We start from the raw sequence: 19,172 nt of genomic DNA, 5'->3' as shown, positions 1-19,172 counted from the left end.
TATTTCCCACTGTCAAGAACCCACAACTGATCCAAATTTTAAAGCAGGCAGCTGGAAAACTGATCAATTGAAATCAAAGTCACTGAGATACACCACACTCATACCGGGAGAACAAAGTAATAACCAATTGAGGCAAATTGTATTAGTAATTAAGTGAAGATGAAACTTTATCAAAACTCACTAAAGCTTTCAAAAAGGTAACAAACTTTCTAAAAGACTTTCACAGGACTTTGACTGTAACAGTTTCCAACTATCAACTCGAATGAAATTTAGCAAACAGAAAATAAGTTAATCTAGTCTGCTGTGTAAAGGCAACAATGAAGGTAGCCACTGACAGTGGAAGAAAAAGAACCGATGCTGCTTTTCAAAACAAGTGTTTTATTATATGTATATATATATATATATATATAGCAAAATAGGGGATGATTGACCAAAATGACTGCAAATCTCTTAAAGGTTAATATTGTTAAGTGATTTTCTTTGAGCTCTTCAGTAGATGACTTATTTTTACATGTACCTGAAGTTTGAATGGCTGAAAACATTTTTAAAAATTAGGAACTACATACCTGTCCTCAAGATCTTTATGTTCAACTTCTAAATTTTTATGAGCAAATTTCAGACTTCCATGTTTGTTGATGAGAGCCTCATATTCTGTTGCCTGGTGCTCATGCAACTTCGCTAGTTTTTCATGATCTTTGATAAGTGAATCATACAGTAATTTCAATTCTTCCTTTTCTTTTATCAGTGATTCATTCTCATTCTCCAAAGACAACTGCTGGTTCTGAAGCTGAGAATTCTGAGTCATCAAGGATGCACTTTGGGAACTAAGTGTAGAATGTTCCACCTATCAAAGAAAAGTTAATTAGTTATAACTTTAAATAGTCTAATAAACCTTAGACTGCTTAAAAAAGTCCAGGGTAAACCATTTCCATAAATGTCTACTTTTTTCTGAAATTAACATAACAGCCCAGATTTTGCTGGAGTAGGGCGTTTCCTGTTAGGTTTTTCCCTGCATGCTTCAGCTCAAAAATGTTTGTTGTGCAAGTTGTTAGAAGTGCAAAACAACAGGGGTATGGCCAGGGCAACTAGCACATTAGTGAGCAATGGGACCAACACTTTTATCATCTTAACTAGTGAGATTTAGGGATCGAGAAAGAAAAGGAATGGCAAGTGAATTAGAGCGGCTGCAAATCAGGTACAGAAAGATAAATATACAGGGGGAAAGAAAGACTAAATGGAGTGAGACAGGAAAAGAAAGAAAGAAAAAATAAGAAACATTTAAATACTAGCAGAGACCTGCAAAACATTCCTACAATGGTATCTTTTTTGCAACACTACTTCTTTAAATCCTACCCTGTTCCTTTCAGCCCTCTATCATACTGGAGAGGGATATGAATATCCAAAGAAGTTCACAGTTGATCTTTGAGGTCCTGACAAGGGTGTTTTGGGAAAGCAGTAGCCTGTCATAGCAGCAGCAGATGTTTTATGAGTCAAGCAAGCTGAAGGGGAGGGCCTGGTCTCCAAGTCCTTGTAGTTGAAGTTGTTTGACCGCATCATCCTCCTGGATCCCTCCTTCAAACCAACCAGGGGCATGTAGCTGAAAAATCACCTCCCTGAAGAAGTGAGGGATGATGGTGCCCAGATGGAGCTGAGGAGAAATAATAGAGGCAAAGTCCAATTGTCTTTCTTTGATGCACGCGATTACATTGTCCAGATCATAGGGAAAGACTGGATTCCTAAGACCAGGAAAGAGGCCACCAACAGGGAGATGACTGTCAGTGCTGATGGGGATGTAAATCTTAGAGTGAGGAGGCAGGTGGAACAGATTGCTGCACAGCATGCACAGAGCCAATCCTCGTTTCCTATCTCCAAAGCAAGCCGAGGGATAATCCAAAGAGGTGCTGGAATTGTAATGGGGTTGGGCACTTCAAACAAGGCTGCCTTCAACAACCACAGATCCCAAAGACCTCAGGTACGGCGGCCCCATCCAGCGCAATTCCATTCCTCTTTCCTCACCAGAGAAAATACACACCCGGCAAAGGTATTAGAAGCGCTGAGGCCCTCTGCTGGAAGACTGACCATGAAAGGGAATCCACCTTTGCCAGTTTAGGGAGGATTATAGCTGATGCCACCCCCATACCTCAAGCAAATGGCAGCATTCACACCCCAATTCCCCACAGAATCCTGGTAGGGAGTTGCCAAAACGTCACCGATGTGCTTATCGGTAAGATCCAAACCAGATCCAGAGGGGTAAAGCCAGATACGGTTTCACCTTTGCCATCCATCTCAAAAGAGGATCGCAGGCAGCTTCAACTGGTTGATGAAGACATCAATAGACTTCACCACTAGTAGAAAACCCAACATCCACGAACCTGACACCATCTGATGAAGGAATCCAAATGGACACATAAACTGCTGAAGTGTTAGAAAAGGATCAGAGAGGAGGATGGCATTCTCTATAGGCTGATTTATGACAATGGGAGAGAGATGAAGCAACTCATCCTTCCCAGCAGTTTCAATTGTCAAGTGTTGACAGCGGTTCATGATCAGGCAGGGCACCAAGTGTTGGAAAAGATAACTGTGCCGACCAGAGAGTGGCATTACTGGCCCAGGAAGATAGCCAATATTGACGACTACTGTCGAAACTGAGAGAGATGTACTTTGGCCAAGCACAGAAGCGGCTTCACCCCAGCATGGGATCTCTGGTTGACACTGGTTGGACGCACTTGCAATGGATTTCATGATCCTCGACCCCAGTAGCAACAGGGCCGAGCACATTCTCATACCCTGATATCTTCACCAAGCTCACACAGGGCATTCTCACCCATGGCTAAAAATCCTCAATTATAGCCAGAGTGTAGTGCACAATTAGTTAATCTGTTTCAGTGTCCCATGTTGGATCCACAGAGGCCAAGGGCACAATTTTGAGAGTAACATCCTACAGGAGTTCTGCAAGGTGTATGGCATTGTCAAGAGCTGCACTAACACCAATCATCCAGAGAGTAATGGTTAGTGCAAACAATTCAACCATACTTTGCATGACCAATTGCATGTGCTGGCCATTGTAGTTCAATTGAACCTACTAATCACATGATTGCTTAATAAACAGTCACTGTGTGATATGTGTAGTTGCCAGGATGACAACTCTCAAGGTGAGAAGTGTGTAGCAGGGAAGATGACTGGGACCTTGGTGACCCGATTTCCGACATCAGTGCAGCCCTGGATTCAGGCCGGGCAGGAAACTTGAACAGCCCTGCCGGCCCCCTTTGGGATGAGAAGCAATGCCCTCGACAGGCTGGGGATGGAGCCTGAAGCTGAAGGAGGGGCAGAGACTGAAACCTGAGAGCGAGAGAGAGTGAGAGTAAGAGCAAAGGAGAGAACAGGGCAGCACCAAGGAGCAGGAGTAGAAGTCTGAGACTGTTGTGGTTCACAGTGTCCTGGAGCCAAGGCCACCAGTAAGACAGGCTGAAGCTTCTGACGGTGGCCAGAGAACCAGGAAGTGACAGTGGAGCTGGCAACAGCTGCTGGAGACCTAAGAGTAAACATTGGTTCCTTAGAAACAGAGACTGGAGAAATTTTGGGGAACGAAGAAGTGGCAGAGGCAGTGAACAAAATATTTTGTGTCTGTCTTCACAATAGAAGACACAAGCTCCATCACAGAAATAGGCAATAACCTAGGGGCTGAAAAGAGTGAGGAAATTAGGGAAATTAATATCAGTACAGAGAAAGTATTGGAGAAACTTAAGGAACTAAAATCTGGCAAATCCCTGAGACCTGATGGCTTCCAAAAGAGATGGTTGCAGAAATAGTGGACGTGCTAGCTATGATTTTCCAAAACTCCTTAGATTCAGGAATAGTCCCACTAGATTGGAAGTTGGTAAATGTTACACCACTTTTCAAGAAAGGAGGGAGAGGAAAAGCAGTGAACTACAAGCCAGTTAGCTTAACATCAGTTGTTGGGAAAAGCTGGGATCTATTATTAAGGAAATCTTAACAATGCGCTTAGAAAAATGTGGTATGATTAGTAAAAACATGTTGATTGCTCTAAATGGAAATCTTGTTTGACAAATTTATTAGTGTTTTGAGGATGTAACTAGTAGGGTAGATTAAAAGGGAAGCAGTAGATATATACTTGGACTTCCAAAAGGAATTCAATAAGGTGCTGCACAAAAGGTTAATAGGCAAAATAAGGGCTCAGGGAGTTGGGGGTTATATATCAGCATGGATACAGGATTGGTTAATGGATAGAAAACAGAAAGTGGGCAAAAACAGAGCTTTTTCAAGTTGGCAGGCAGTAAATAGTGGACTGCCACAAGGATCAGTGCTGGGTCTGAGACAGAGAGTAACGTGTCTAAGTTTGTTGATGATACCAAACTAGGTGGGAAGTTAAGATGTGGGAAGGACAGAGGCTGAAGAGAGATATAGACAGGTTAGATGGGTGGGCAACAAGATGGCAGATGGAGTATAATATAGAGAAATTTAAAGTTATTCACTTTGGTCGTAAGAATAAAACAGCAGAATATTTTTTAAAAGGTTAGAAACTTGTAAGTGTTGATGTTCAAAGAGACTTGGGTGTGCCGATACAAGTAATGCAGAAAGTTAGCATGCAGGTGCAGCAAGCAATTAGGAAGGCAAATGACATGTTGGCTTTTTTTGCAAGGGGTTTGGAATACAAGAATAAAGAAGTCTTGCCACAGCTGTGCAGGATTTTGGTCTGCATCTGGAGTCGTGTGAAGTTTTGGTCTTCACATTTAAGAAAGGATATACATGCATTGAGGGCGTACAGCGAAGGTTCATTAAATCGGACCCTGGGATGAGGGGTAAAAACAAAAAACTACTGCGGATGCTGGAAATCCAAAACAAAAACAGAATTACCTGGAAAAACTCAGCAGGTCTGGCAGCATCGGCGGAGAAGAAAAGAGTTGACGTTTCGATTCCTCATGACCCTTCAACAGAACTGAGTAAAATTAGGAGAGGGGTGAAATATAAGCTGGTTTAAGGTTGGGGGGGTGGAGAAGTTGCGGGGGGAGGTGGCGGTGGTTGTAGGGACAAGCAAGCAGTGATAGGAGCAGATAATCAAAAGATGTCACAGACAAAGGAACAATGAGGTGTTAAAGGTGGTGATAGTATCTGAGAGAATGTGCTAATTAAGAATGGATGGCAGGACACTCAAGGTACAGCTCTAGTGGGGGGTGGGGTGGAAAGACTGACAGGGCATTACAGGTATAAATTTAAAAATAATGGAAATAGGTGGGAAAAGAAAAATCTATATAAATTATTGGAAAAAAAAGGGAGGGGGAAGAAGCGGAAAGGGGGTGGGGATGGAGGAGGGAGTTCAAGATCTAAAGTTGTTGAATTCAATATTCAGTCCGGAAGGCTGTAAAGTGCCTAGTCGGAAGATGAGGTGCTGTTCCTCCAGTTTGGGTTGGGCTTCACTGGAACAATGCAGCAAGCCAAGGACAGACATGTGGGCAAGAGAGCAAGGTGGAGTGTTAAAATGGCAAGTGACAGGGAAGTTTGGGTCTTTCTTGCGGACAGACCGCAGGTGTTCTGCAAAGCGGTCGCCCAGTTTACGTTTGGTCTCTCCAATGTAGAGGAGACCGCATTGGGAGCAACAAATGCAGTAGACTAAGTTAGGGGAAATGCAAGTGAAATGCTGCTTCACTTGAAAGGAGTGTTTGGGCCCTTGGACGGTGAGGAGAGAGGAAGTGAAGGGGCAGGTGTTGCATCTTCTGCGTGGGCATGGGGAGGTGCCATAGGTGGGGGTTGAGGAGTAGGGGGTGATGGAGGAGTGGACCAGGGTGTCCCGGAGGGAACAATCCCTACGGAATGCCGCCGGGGGGGGTGAAGGGAAGATGTGTTTGGTGGTGGCATCAGGCTGGAGTTGGCGGAAGATGATCTTTTGAATGCAGAGGCTGGTGGGGTGATAAGTGAGGACAAGGGGGATCCCATCATGTTTCTGGGAGGGAGAAGGCGTGAGGGCAGTTGCGCGGGAGATGGGCCGGACACGGTTGAGGGCCCTGTCAATGACCGTGGGTGGAAAACCTCGGTTAAGGAAGAAGGAGGACATGTCAGAGGAACTGTTTTTGAAGGTAGCATCATCAGAACAGATGCGACGGAGGCTAAGGAACTGAGAGAATGGGATGGAGTCCTTGCAGGAAGCGGGGTGTGAGGAGCTGTAGCCGAGGTAGCTGTGGGAGTCGGGAGGCTTGTAATGGATATTGGTGGACAGTCTATCACCAGAAATTGAGACAGAGAGGTCAAGGAAGGGAAGGGAAGTGTCAGAGATGGACCATGTGAAAATAATGGAGGGGTGGAGATTGGAAGCAAAATTAATAAATTTTTCCAGGTCCCGACGAGAGCATGAAGCAGCACCGAATTAATCATCGATGTACCGGAGAAAGAGTTGTGGGAGGGGGCCGGAGTAAGACTGGAACAAGGAATGTTCCACATACCCCATAAAGAGACAGGCATAGCTGGGGCCTTTAACACCTCTTTGTTCCTTTGTCTGTGACATCTTTTGATTATCTGCTCCTATCACTGCTTGCTTGTCCCTACAACTTCTCCCCGCACCCCCCCCAAACCTTATATTTCACCCCTCTCCTAATTTTACTCAGTTCTGTCGAAGGGTCATGAGGACTCGAAACATCAACTCTTTTCTTCCCCACCGATGCTGCCAGACCTGCTGAGTTTTTCCAGGTAATTCTGTTTTTGCCTGGGATGAGGGGGTTGTCCTATACTGAGGCGCTGTGTAAATTGGGCTTATATTCTCTGGAGTTTAAAAGAATGAGAGGTGATCTCATTGAAACCTACAAAATTCTGAAGGGTGAACACAGAGATTGTATCTATTAGTTGGGGAATCTAAAACATGGGGGCTACAGTCTCAGGGTAAGAGGCCAATCAGTTAGGACTGAGATGAGGAGAAACTTCTTCTCTCAAAGGGTTTCGAAACTTTGGAATTGTCTACCCCAGTGGGTTGCGGGTGCTCCATTACTGAATACATTTAAGGCTGGGATAGACAGATTTTTGGTCTCTCAAAGAAGGGATATGGGGAGCAGGCGGGAAAATGGCATTGAAGCCCAAGATCAGTCATGATCGTATTGAATGGTGGAGCAGGCTTGATATTTCTTATGTTATGAGTACTGCTTGGACAGCACCCTTAGTTAGAAGGGACATGAGAGGAAGATCTCCTTCATTTCTGGGAGACAAAGCAATCCAGGTCATGCGGTTACAGGAAATTAGAAACAGGAGCTTCAACAACTGAACTCTGCCACCCAGCTGGTTAGAGATCACTAGTCAAGCTCTTGACAGTGTCCTGGTGGATCTGGAGCATTGGCTGTGAATGTCCATTGTAAATAGTTTGTTTCTCTGAGCTAAGCTCTTCCACTAATGTTTAAAAAGATCTGATGCCAGTGAAATAAAGAATCCCTGTTTTATAACCTTCTTGCAGTTAGTGTGCTTGAATGTCACATTACAATATATTTACAGTAGAAGATCTAGTATTAACTTGAGTGGAAGCAAGCGAAGAGTCACAATTGTATGCCAAGTTATTTCTTTAAAGATAATTTTCATGTTGTCCTTCCTTTCTAGTAACCTTTTGTGACTAGGACAGTAAGTTGTCTATCAGGTCTTTTTCTGTGAAAATTTCAAATCAGTTCAACTACATTGCATAAACCTACTCAATGAACAGATCCAATCAGTTAAATATTGTTTCACCAGCTGCCATGGCTTATCTGGATTTTCATAGCTGACACTCAAATTCAAAAAAGTAATTGCCCATTATGCTTTGCACTGATAAAATCCCACTGAGGTGGTTGAAAGCAGCCTGGCTCCTCTTCCTATCCTCCAGTTTGGCAACCAATGTCAACCAATCTTGCAATGAGTGGGCTATCACATTCTGTTTCAAAATTCATTGAAAATCCTATGTTATGCTCTGCCTCAGGCAAAATTGATTATAAGAGTATCGACATTTACCTTCCATACCTATTACACTTCTAGGAGATGCATGATAGGGAATTTCTATCTTAAATCTCTTATGTGAGATTACTTAGAACATGAATTTGAAATTGGGAATGTTGGTGAATCCTCCTGCAGTTCTGCAACATGGCCACTTGATGACCCTGCCATCAGCTTCTCACCTCCAGGAGCTTGTATGTCAAGTAGAAGCTGCCTCCTTGAAGAGGTTAAGCACCATTGCAGCCCTCACCCCCAAACTCTCCTACCTACATTTTACTTTCCTAGTTCACGCGCCTTTTGCCCGATTCACCATCAGCCTTGGCTCTTGTCATCTCCTACCTCATTTTAGCTTCAACTGGTTGTTTTATCTTGATCAACATTTCACATTCCCCATACTTGCCATCAGGCTATGTGATTGGTTTAAAAACCACTCTACCCTCCACTACAGAGCTCTTCTATTTCTGTTCCTAGCCTCCTCATTCCCTATCCCTTTTCCTACTCTCCCTCAAAACCCTCTCTCCTTCCCTTGCATTCACTCCCTCCTTTCTTCTTCCCTCTTTCCATCCTCCTCTCCCCCTCCCCATCTCTCTTCTCCCTGCCTTGGTTCACTTACTCCCCCAGCCTTTGACCTTGCTTGAATTGAATGTTGCCACATGAAATCAAATAGCATGTTCTGAAGAAACATGTTTTTTAAAATTTACTCTAGATGGTTTTAATTGTGACTGGAATTAAAAGCAGTGTTGACAAGTGAATCAAAATTATCAAAGGTAACCTTCGACTAGCGTCGGAAAGTGCTGGCCTCCAGAAATTAGAAGAAATAAATACCTACTTACCTGATCTTGAAAATAAAGTTGACACTTCCGTTTGCCAGAGCTGCTTGGGGCCTGCATCTAAAGACTTGTCGCAGGCCCCAGCAAAGTTTAGATCCAGTGTATTCATGGAGGCTGCGGCCCCTTTTTTACAGCACTTGCTGCCATAAAGCAGTTAAGTTTAAAGGGTCAGGGAAACTGACAGGCCAGGGGAAGGTAAGTAGGTAGAATTTTGGGGTTGGTGGTCTGGGGGTGATTTGGGGGTGGGGGGCTGAGTTGGTTGGAAGTCGAGGGGTGGGGTCGGAAGTCTTGGGGTAGGGGGGACCTAGGTCGGGGGTGGGGTCCGAGCTCAGGGGTGATGTGGAGTCTCGTTGGGGGAGTGGGAGTCGGGGGTGTGGAGAGTCCCATGGGGTCAGTCTGGGCCTTTACAATAGTTAGTCAGAGGTTAGAAGAGGTTTTAATTTTTCTAATGCTTTCTGAGTAACTACTGGTATATCCCTGGCGGAACCATCCAAAGTTTGCAATTTAAACCGCATTTTTGAATGGTTCCCAGCGCAGCGCAATTGTCCAGAGGAAGTGTGCACTTCTAGGCAATTGCTGTACAAACTCTTACCTGGGAGCTTCCCAGAGGGATTCCCCAATGCCCAAATTTGACGCTGGGGAGTGCGGAAGTTAGGGGCCATTATATTTTTTGTCAGTGTGGACACATCATTCTTCAGAATTTGGGTTTTTAATTGTCTTGAAAACTGTCTTCAAAAGTTGGTTTTATGGTAATAAAAAAATCCTTTTTAGAAAACAAGTTGCTTATTTTGTTTCTAAGCCTGTTATATTGTTGTTGTGATGGTTGTTTATACAAAACAGAAAAACATGCATGATCCTATTTATTTTAATGAATGGAGTCGAACTATGTTGGGAAACTGATTTTACAAAATATTTTCAGATTTGTAAATACCTTCCTTCTGAAAACATGTCCCAGTGCATTATAGCAATGTGCTGATTGAATGCTTTGACTACAGGCTTGTGTTCTTACTTAAGGAAAATGTCTTGGAGTAAGCCCAGTTTTCATCAAGGAAAGCATTAATTCAAAAATATTGTTAGCATACGGATCACAGTTTTTACCAAATCCTTCAGAATTCTACTGTAGCAAAAAATCAGTAGACGGTATTGCATACTGCAACACAATTAAAAAGCAATTCTTGTTTTTGAATAAGAATGTATTCTATTTTACTAAGCATTGCACCAATTGTGAAATTAAAAAAATACAGACAACACAGAATCTCACCTGCAGCTTGGCATTCTGCGTCTGTAAGGTGGTATTGTGCTCCTGTAGGGATGCTGTTTGTCTCTGAAGTGCAAGAATTTGGGCTTGCAAGTTGTTATTTTGGGTTTCTAGCTGTTTCAGCTGGGTTTTCAAGGCTTGTTTCTCAGCCTGAAGAGTTGCATTCTTTACGATGGAAAGAGCAAAAAAATTAGTAAATGTCCAAACTGATCCTGTAATTAACAGTAAGCCAAACAGTAAAGAAACAGAATTCAGCTTCCAGCATTCTGCATATTAAACGCCATAATATCAATTAATATCAATTTTACTTATTCTTCCATGGGGTGTGGGCTCAGCTGGCAAGGCCAACATTTGCCCATCCCTAATTGCCCTTGAGAAGGTGGTGGTGCACTGCCTTCTTGAACTGCTGCAGTCCAACCACCCACAGTTCTGTTAGGCAGGGAATTACAGGATTTTGTAATTAACATAATGTAAGGAAATAATTAAAAAACTTTAGTTATTCTTTATGCTTTCAAAAAATATTGTACAATTTAACGCTATCGAGAAAACATTTAGCATTTCTGTTGTGTACTGAGCAAATGGTTCCTTGTGTCTGATCTTGTATTCATTATTAGGACTAGCAGAGCACTAAATGCATTAATGCTAATGCATCACTTCATAAATAGATATCCTTTAATATATTTAAGTAAGAATTCACACACCTCCCAGTCATCCATATATTGCTGCTTGAATGGCCTTGAGTGTTGTACAGGTCTTGCTATAGACAGACACAGGCTGCTTCGTTAGCACCGTTCGCAACTCCTGAGATACTGAAGCAGTCTGTGTCCATATGCAAAAAGAGCTGAACAATATTCAGGCTTGGCCTTATAAATGGCAAGTAACATTCACGCCAGGGAATGACCAGCTCCAACAAGAGAGAATCTAACCATCTCCGCATGACAATCAATGGCATTACAATCGCTGAACCCCCCACTATCAACAATCTTGTGGGTTACCATTGACCAGAAACTGAACTGATCTAGCCATATAAATACTGTGACTAAAAGAGCAGGTCAGAGACTGGGAATTCTGAGACGAGTAACTCAAGATGCAAGCCAAGAGTGTGATGGAATATTCTCCACTTGCCTGGATGATTGCGGCTCCAAAAACACTCCTGAACTCAACATCATCCAAGAGAAGGAAGTCTGCTTCATTAGCACTTCCTCAACCAACATTCACTCCCTCCACCATCAAAGCATATGGCAGCAGTGTGTACTATATACAAGATGCACTGCAGCAAATCACCAATGCTCCTTCTAGACCCACAACCTCTACCACCTGAAAGAACAAAGGCAGCAGACTCATGGGAACACCACCACCTGCAAGTTCCCCTCCATCCTGACTTAGATGTATTGCGCCATTCCTTCAGTGTTGTTAGATCAAAATCCTGTAATTCCCTGTCTAACAGAACTGTGGGTGTACCTACATCACTTGGACTGCAACAGTTCAAGAAGGCAGTGCACCACCACCTTCTCAAGGGCAATTAGAGATGGACAAATGTTGACCTTGCCAGCGGAGCCCACACCCCATGGAAGAATAAATAAAATTGATATTAAAGGTGTTATATCAACCAAGTTGTTGTCGCTGTTCATGTAACAACACAAGTAAGAAATGAATCGTGGCTATGTTGTGAATTATGTATAATTCTGCTGCAGCTATTCCAAAATATTACAGGACAAAGTTGTTTTTGCTGACTGGCAAGGTTACATTCTCTCATATAGTTAAGAGTACGCTCCCTCACAGGCTGCTTTCCCAGATTTATTCATTTCCTGCATTATTCCCTTCCATGAATCCAAGTAATCTATTATCAATGCAGTTCTTGGCCAACTGTTAAGAGACATACCAAATCTATTTTGCTTACCCACTAGCAAAATAACTGGCTCTCAATTATCACTTTCCTTGCACAATGTTAACAAGATCAGAACTTCAGCTGAGCTGTGCATTAAATGTTTATCATACCACTCCATGGTATCATGTTTTTAGATTTCAACATTGTACTCAATTCAATTTCCCATTTTCACTCAATGCCATTTTTATTTTTGCATAATAAAATCTTTACTTTTTGAAATCTGTGCCATTATTCTTTTGGTTAAAGCTTGGAACATTGACAGGTCTGGAGAGATTTTTTTTTAAGTTTTAAGCTCATACGACTTTAGCAGGGAAGTTAACCACTATTCTGATAATTATTAAGCTTAGCCTCTCTAATCAGATTTCCACTCCTGCCACACCTCTTAAAAGGCCCTTGTCAAAGTCACAGATTACATCCAATGTGACTGTGATTAAGCTGCACTATCCCTTCTCATTTTTAACAAACTGTCTGCAGTCTTCAATATGGTTGACCACACTAACCTCCTCAAATGCTTCTCCCTCCATTGTCCAGCTTATTGGGACTGTCCTTGCCTGGTCCCGGTCCTATTATCTAGTCATAGCCAAAGAATTTCCTGCAATGGCTCTCCTTCTCACTCCTGCACTGTTACCTCCCAAGTCCCCAGGGATCTATCGTTGACTCTCTCCTGCTGGTCATCTACATGCTGCCCCTCAATGGCATCATCTGAAAAATGATGCTGGGTTCTGCATGTACATGATCTCATTACCATCTCTCTTGACCTCTGATATCAGAATTCTTGTCCAACATCTAGCCCTGGATGAGTAGAAATGTTTTCTAATTTAATATTGAGAAGGCATTGCCTTCAGCCCTGTCTAAAACCCCGTTCCTTAGCCACTGATTTAAACTCCCTCCCAGGAAACTGTCGTGAACTGACCTGGACTGCTCATAACCGGTGTCTGTTTGCAACCTGTGCCTTATTTGACCCTCAACTTGCCTTCTGACCCCATATCCTCTGATTATTAAGAACTACTTACGTTTCTGAGAGGCCAGCTGTCAATGCTCCGCTTGAGTCTATCTCACACCTTTCCATCTCTGCAAACTCCTCTGGCCTTACAATCCTCAGAGAACACCGTATTCCTCCAATTCTGATGTGCTGTGCACCCTGACTTCCTACGCCTCACTTCTAGTGCCTGGCTTTACCTGTCTAAGTTCCAGCAACTGGCATTCCCACCCTAATCCTCCTTGCCCTCCTGTAAGAAACTCCTTAAATTCTCTCTCTTTGTCAAAGCTTCTGGTCATCTGTCTTAAAGTTTTTTTTCTTTGGCACGGTTTCAATTTTCTTTCGACTAATTACACTCCTGTAAAGCACCTTAGGATGTTTTACCACATTAAAGGTGCTATATAAATGCAAGCTGGTGTTAATGTTAATTGTTTATTTATACTAAAATTTCATGCTACAAAAATCTATTTTAAATAAAACATCGAATACTTTGGGAGTGAAATTCTACTTCAGTGGGGCCGCAGATTGGGTGGTAGCTTTCCATTGACGATATACAGTCATTTTGGTTTTATTAGTCTATGAGGCAGCCAATTCACACATAGCAAGGTCCCACCAACAAGTTAAGTTACTACCTACTCTCTTTTTGGAGCTGTTCATTAAAGTTTACTTCCAGCTGACTTCAACATGGCCCTTGCTGATTATCTCAATTAGAAGGGCAGAAGTGCAGGCGTGCTGCACATGCGCCGGAAGCATGCAGAGGGGGAGACTGTGACATCAGTCAGTATATTAATACTGATTTGGAGCCCTGCTTCTCAATACCTGAGCTAGGAGCTGCAAGTGTCGGATTAAGTGACAGTCCTTTCTCATCAAACATCTGATCCTCTTCTCTTCCTTCATTGTCAGGCAACAGTGGGGTGAAGGACGAGGGTGGTGAGTGGAAAGTAAGCAGTGCATGGCCACACCATCTGCAGCTTACACTTCATTTCAGATTGTGGGAGGAGGGTGAAGTTTGATAAGAGGTGTGCAAGGCATGAACATATCGTTTGATGGTTTCGGTGACACTGGGTACAACAGGCTCAATGGCTGCCACGCTAATAATTTGGAGCACCGTTTCCTCCAAAGAGCTCAGGTAATGCAACCTTGCCTGACTCCATCTGTTTCTGGCTGGTTCTTCCTGTTATGCACCTTGTCCTGCAAAGAAGAGGGAAGAGTGTGTGGTAATGTGAGTGATGTGCCTGTCATAACTGAAGGCACGTGGAGGTTCAAAAGGTGGTGTGAGGCTTGCTGTAATAGTGAATGCGTCAAGGTAAGATAGAGCAAATGAATATTAGGCATGAATCTTAATTGCCACAGATTGCTGATGGGTGAGTGATGGGGGAGGTGGACAGGCAGGGGAGTGGTGCATTGAGCAATACATGAGGTTGGTGGTGGGGTGGGTAGGAGTTGGCATTTTAAGATGCATTCACTGATCTTGACCACGCTTTTTAAAACTTTTTTTCTTTCATGGGATGTGGGTGTCACTGACAAGGCCAGCATTTGTTGCCCATCCCTCAATACCCTTGAACTGAGTGGCCTGCTAGGCCATTTCAGAGGGCAGTTAAGAGTCAACCATTTTGCTGTGGATCTGGAGTTACATGTACGCCAGACCAGGTAAGGATGGCAGATTTCCTTCCCTAAAAGAACATTAGTGAACCAGATGAATTTTTACAACAGTCAATGCTAGATTTGTTATCACCATTACTTAGACTAGCTTTATATTACAGATTTATTTTAATTGACTTTAAATTCCACCAGCTGCTCTGGTCTCCTTTCATGTGAGGTCACTGAACTTTTTGCAGCACTGCAGCCAGGTCCTTGGATCCAAACTCCATGTACTGAACTCAGCAGTGGCTATCTGCTCCTATTCCCTTTGAAGTCTATGTCTGGACAGCCACCTAAAGGAAACATGATATCTGTCCACCTTTTCACCTCCTGGACTAAAGCCTCCAGCACTTCATCAGAGCCCCTGAGAGCCCTCTCTCTGACCTGCTGCATTGTTCTTCTTTCTTCCTTGTGAGAAACACTTTTAGAAATAGTTCCAAATTTTTCTGCAGCCAGAATGCACTGCTTTTTTAAGAGGTGCAAGCTGCTTTTATGAGCAGGCTCTTATTTCATGCTGGCCTCATGAATCTGGGTCCTCTTCCGCGCATGCAGCCAGTGAGCAGTGCATTTAGGGCTGGTCTGCATACTGCAATGATGTGGCTGAGCAGACAGCACCAAGTTTATGTGCTGAGAACATGACCTCAATTGGGCATTGTGTAACTGCCCATCGCAATCCCCACTCCCACAAATGGGCCATATCTAATTTTTTTAGTCCATATACTATGGTGAATTAGGTTGGATGCTACAAATGACATCAGGCCCACTACACTTGGGAGACTTGAAAAATCACCCAATTTTTTTTTACCCTGAAGCTAAGTAGCACTTCTGCTGATAAGATTGCATGGACCTTTGGCTGAGGAGATAGTTGAATTTAATTTTCATGTTTTCCACTGTGATAATTCATTGACCAGGGAACTATATGCTTTGCTGAGATTGGGAGAAAATTAAAGGTGATAAAAAGTGCGACTTCAGTTGAAAGAAAACATATTTACATCAGAAAGAATTAATCACTGTTTGATATATAACTCAATTAGTTTTAAGCAACTTTCAAAGCAACACAGATCTGAGCTGCTTGAAAAATGGTTTTAGATAGAAGAGATTAAACAAAACTCACATTCCTTTCAACCTCGATAAGTCTGTCTTTAACTTTTAATAGTTCACGAGTTACTTCTTGGTTCTCTCGTTCCCATTTACTTGTAGTCTGGATTTCTTCACCAGGCCTACCTTGTGAGTTCTGCACATTTTTTTCTTCTTCTTGTCTCTGTTTGAGAGCTTCATAGTTTTTCTTCACCTATAACCATGGAGGTTAACAAATACATTGTACAGATTTTCAAAGTAATAAAGTAATATTTTATATAGTTGGCTAGGAACATTAAAATAGTCTTTTAAAAAAAAATCAATATTTATCATTAATTCCTGTTTCTTCTTTGGTTTGTGGGCTTTGCTCTGCAAATTTGGGGCTAAAACTCTGAATTTTCCTGTTAATTTCTTAGAACAAATTGAGTTTAGAAATGCATGTGCATCATATCCATGTCAAAAACACACGCAGTGTGTGCAGTCCATGCTATGCTGATGTCGTGTGTGCAATGAATGCACATCACTGGATCTGATTTTAGTCAGGATAGAAACAGATCTTCTTTAGGTACTGCTTTGTGAGGGACCATATTCTTCATACTAGCAAATGTCAAGTCTTTCACTCAGAGAACCCTGAAAACTTACAAAGTCATCAAAGGCTGGCACAGGTACAAACAAAGGCATTCATTACTACAGCAAAGCTGCTAATTTTCCCCATTGCAATAATATTCAACCATCATGATGCCAGGAAAGTAGCCACAACAATGAACACTGGTGTTCAATTTGACTTTTAAGAAAAATTCCTAGGTGTTCTGATGGTGATGCATCACTGCAATTTTGCTTGCCAAAAATTGCAGGACTAAATAGTTTTGCCCATCTTCTTGATAATAAATAGACAAAAACAAATTATTTGCTTTTATAATAGACAGAGTTTTCCCTTTTTGTATAAAATTGGTTAATGTCAATACCGACGGTTGACCACAACTTTGGTAAAGAGAAGTTTGTAAATTGGGTAGCAGTATGTTTTTTCTTTATTCTGTACTGGAGTAGGGCCTTTCAGTAAAGTAGAACATTTCACTTGTGTAGGAGCCTCTTCTTGTGCCAAAATTGAGAAAAGGTCTAAAAGCTATTTCTAACTTGGAGCAACCTGCATGCCTTGATCAAACACTGCTGAATTCTCTTCATACCGTGTTAGGTCAAGTGCTTTACATCATTGTGCTCCAAAATAGTTTAAACTTGAAGTCTTCAAGTTTATGTAGTCATCAGTTTTTGTAGTACTTGAGTATATTCTGGAGTTTGGAAGTTAAACAAATGAGGAGGAAGATTATTAAATTATGGTCTTCAACACTGCGTTGAGGTTATTCAGGGCACATGGAACTCTGAAAATCCTTCTTTACTGGGCAGGACCAGGACCTTCTAGAGAGCTAGGCTATCAATTGGCGGCTCAATGGGTAAGATTCGCTGGGGTTCCAGCACCCAACCTCCACCCACACCACGAAAAAGTCAGTCATTTATGACACAGAAGTAGTCCGTGGAAGGCCTTCCCCTGCTTCGACAGGGTTGCCCACAGCCATCGAAAGCTTGGAGGGCGTTAACTGGCTCAGGACGGGACTTCAGAACATAGAAGCATAGGCCATTCAATAAGATCACCTCTCATTCTTTGAAACTCTCGAGAATACAGGCCCAGTTTCCTCAATCTCTCCCCATAGGATAATTCTGCAATCCCAGGGATTAGTCTGGTGAACCTCCATTGCACTTCCTCTATGGTAAGTATATCCTTCCTCAGATAAGGCAACCAAAACTGCACATAATACTCCAGGTGCAGCATCACCAAGGCTCTATAAAAAATGCAGCAAGACACCTTTACTCCCATGCTCAACTCCCCCTACAATGAAGGCCAATATACCATTTGCCTTCCTAATTTCTTGCTGCACTTGTATGCTAGGTTTTAGTGACTCATGAACTAGGACACTCTGGCCTCTTTACACATCAGCACTTCCCAACCTTACAATGTTTAAGAAATACTCTGACTTTCTGGTTTTCCTACAGAAGTGGATAACTTCACACTTATTCAAATTATAATCCATCTGCCAGGTTCTTGCCCACTCACTTAATCTATCCAAATCCTCTTGAAGTCTCCTTGCATCTTCCTCATAACTTACATTCCTAGCTAGTTTTTGGCCATCAGCAAATTTGGAAAAACCATATTTGGTCCTCATTCTCCCACTGCCATCTTGGGAGGAAGTCCCACCTTTGAGGTCTGCTGGCCAAGAACATCTGTCTGGTCCCAGCAGCACGACCAGGAATGGTGGCCACTGTTCAGATTGCATCCCAACAGAGATCTTCGCTGGAGCCAGATGGGAAAGTAGGTGCTTCTGACTTGTCTTTCTTCTTCCTTAACCAAGGTTTCCCCCCACCACTGTGGTTGACAGGGCCCTCAACCGTGTCCGACCTATCTCCCGTACCTCTGCCCTCACACCTTCCCTTCCAGAACCATGATAGGGTCCCCCTTGTCCTCATTTTTCACTCCACCAGCCTCCGCATTCAAAGGGTCATCCTCCATCATTTCTGTCAACTCCAGCATGATGCCACCACCAAACACATCTTCCCCTCATCCCTCTTGTCAGCATTCCGTAGGGACCATTCCCTCCGGGACACCCTGGTCCACTCCTTCATCACCCCCTCATCCCCTTTCCACGGCACCTTCCCATGCAATTGCAATAGGTGCAACACCTGCCCCTTTACCTCCTCCCTCCTCACCAGCCAAGGCCCCAAACACTCCTTTCAGGGAAAGCAGTGTTCCACTTGCACCTCCTTCAATTTGGTCTACTGCATTCACTGCTCCCAATGTGGTCTCCTCTAAATTGAGGAGGCCAAATGCAGATGGGTGACCGCTTTGCGGAACACCTCCAGTCTGTCCATAAGCATGACCCAGACCTTCCTGTTGTTTGCCACTTCAACACACCGTCCTGCTCTCATGCCCACGTCTGTCCTTAGCCTGCTGCAATGTTCCAGTGAAGCTCAAAGCAAACTAGAGGAACAGCACCTCAGCTTCCAATTAAGCACTTTACAGCCTTCTGGACTTAACACTGAGTTCAACAACTTCAGACCATGAATTCTCTCCTCTATTCTCACCTCTTTTTTAATCCCCTTTTTTCTACATTCATTTTTATTTTTTATCCATTTATTTTTATTCATTTATCCATGGTTTTATCCCTTTATCCCCCCTTCTATCCCATTTTCTATCCTTTTTTCCCCCATCACCGCCATCCCCAAAAGGGCCATCTGTTACTTGTTTTTTCCCCAGAGTGCTGGCCCTTGTTCTGGTATTATCACATTCTTCTTTCTTACCTTTGCCACTATCAGCACCTATTTTAGCCCTTTCCACTACCATTAACACTCCCTTTGTCCTTTAGTTCATGACATCTTTGCCAATCTCTCCTTTGTCACCACCTATCGTTAGCCTTCTATCCAGCTTCACCTGCTCCACCCTCCTTAAACAGTATAAATTTAATCACATTTCCACTTCTCTTCAGCTCTGAATAA

The 19,172-nt window shown here is 43.0% G+C and overlaps 1 protein-coding gene across 15 annotated transcripts in view; it reads right to left on the bottom strand.

Moving 5' to 3' along the window:
* Positions 1-19,172, bottom strand: part of ccdc88ab (coiled-coil and HOOK domain protein 88ab) — a 350,607-nt gene that overhangs the window by 100,101 nt on the left and 231,334 nt on the right. For all 15 annotated transcript variants that reach the window (XM_078556951.1, XM_078556946.1, XM_078556945.1 and 12 more), the window contains 3 exons: positions 15,667-15,843; positions 10,048-10,209; positions 567-844 (listed from right to left, as the gene is read on the bottom strand). In XM_078556951.1, coding sequence (XP_078413077.1) covers positions 567-844; positions 10,048-10,209; positions 15,667-15,843 — 617 coding nt within the window. The remainder of the gene's footprint in view (positions 1-566; positions 845-10,047; positions 10,210-15,666; positions 15,844-19,172) is intronic.

The sequence above is a fragment of the Cetorhinus maximus genome, chromosome 14 (assembly GCF_964194155.1).
Source record: "Cetorhinus maximus chromosome 14, sCetMax3.hap1.1, whole genome shotgun sequence".
NCBI lineage: Eukaryota > Metazoa > Chordata > Chondrichthyes > Lamniformes > Cetorhinidae > Cetorhinus > Cetorhinus maximus.
This window is presented reverse-complemented; position numbering and strand designations above follow the sequence as displayed.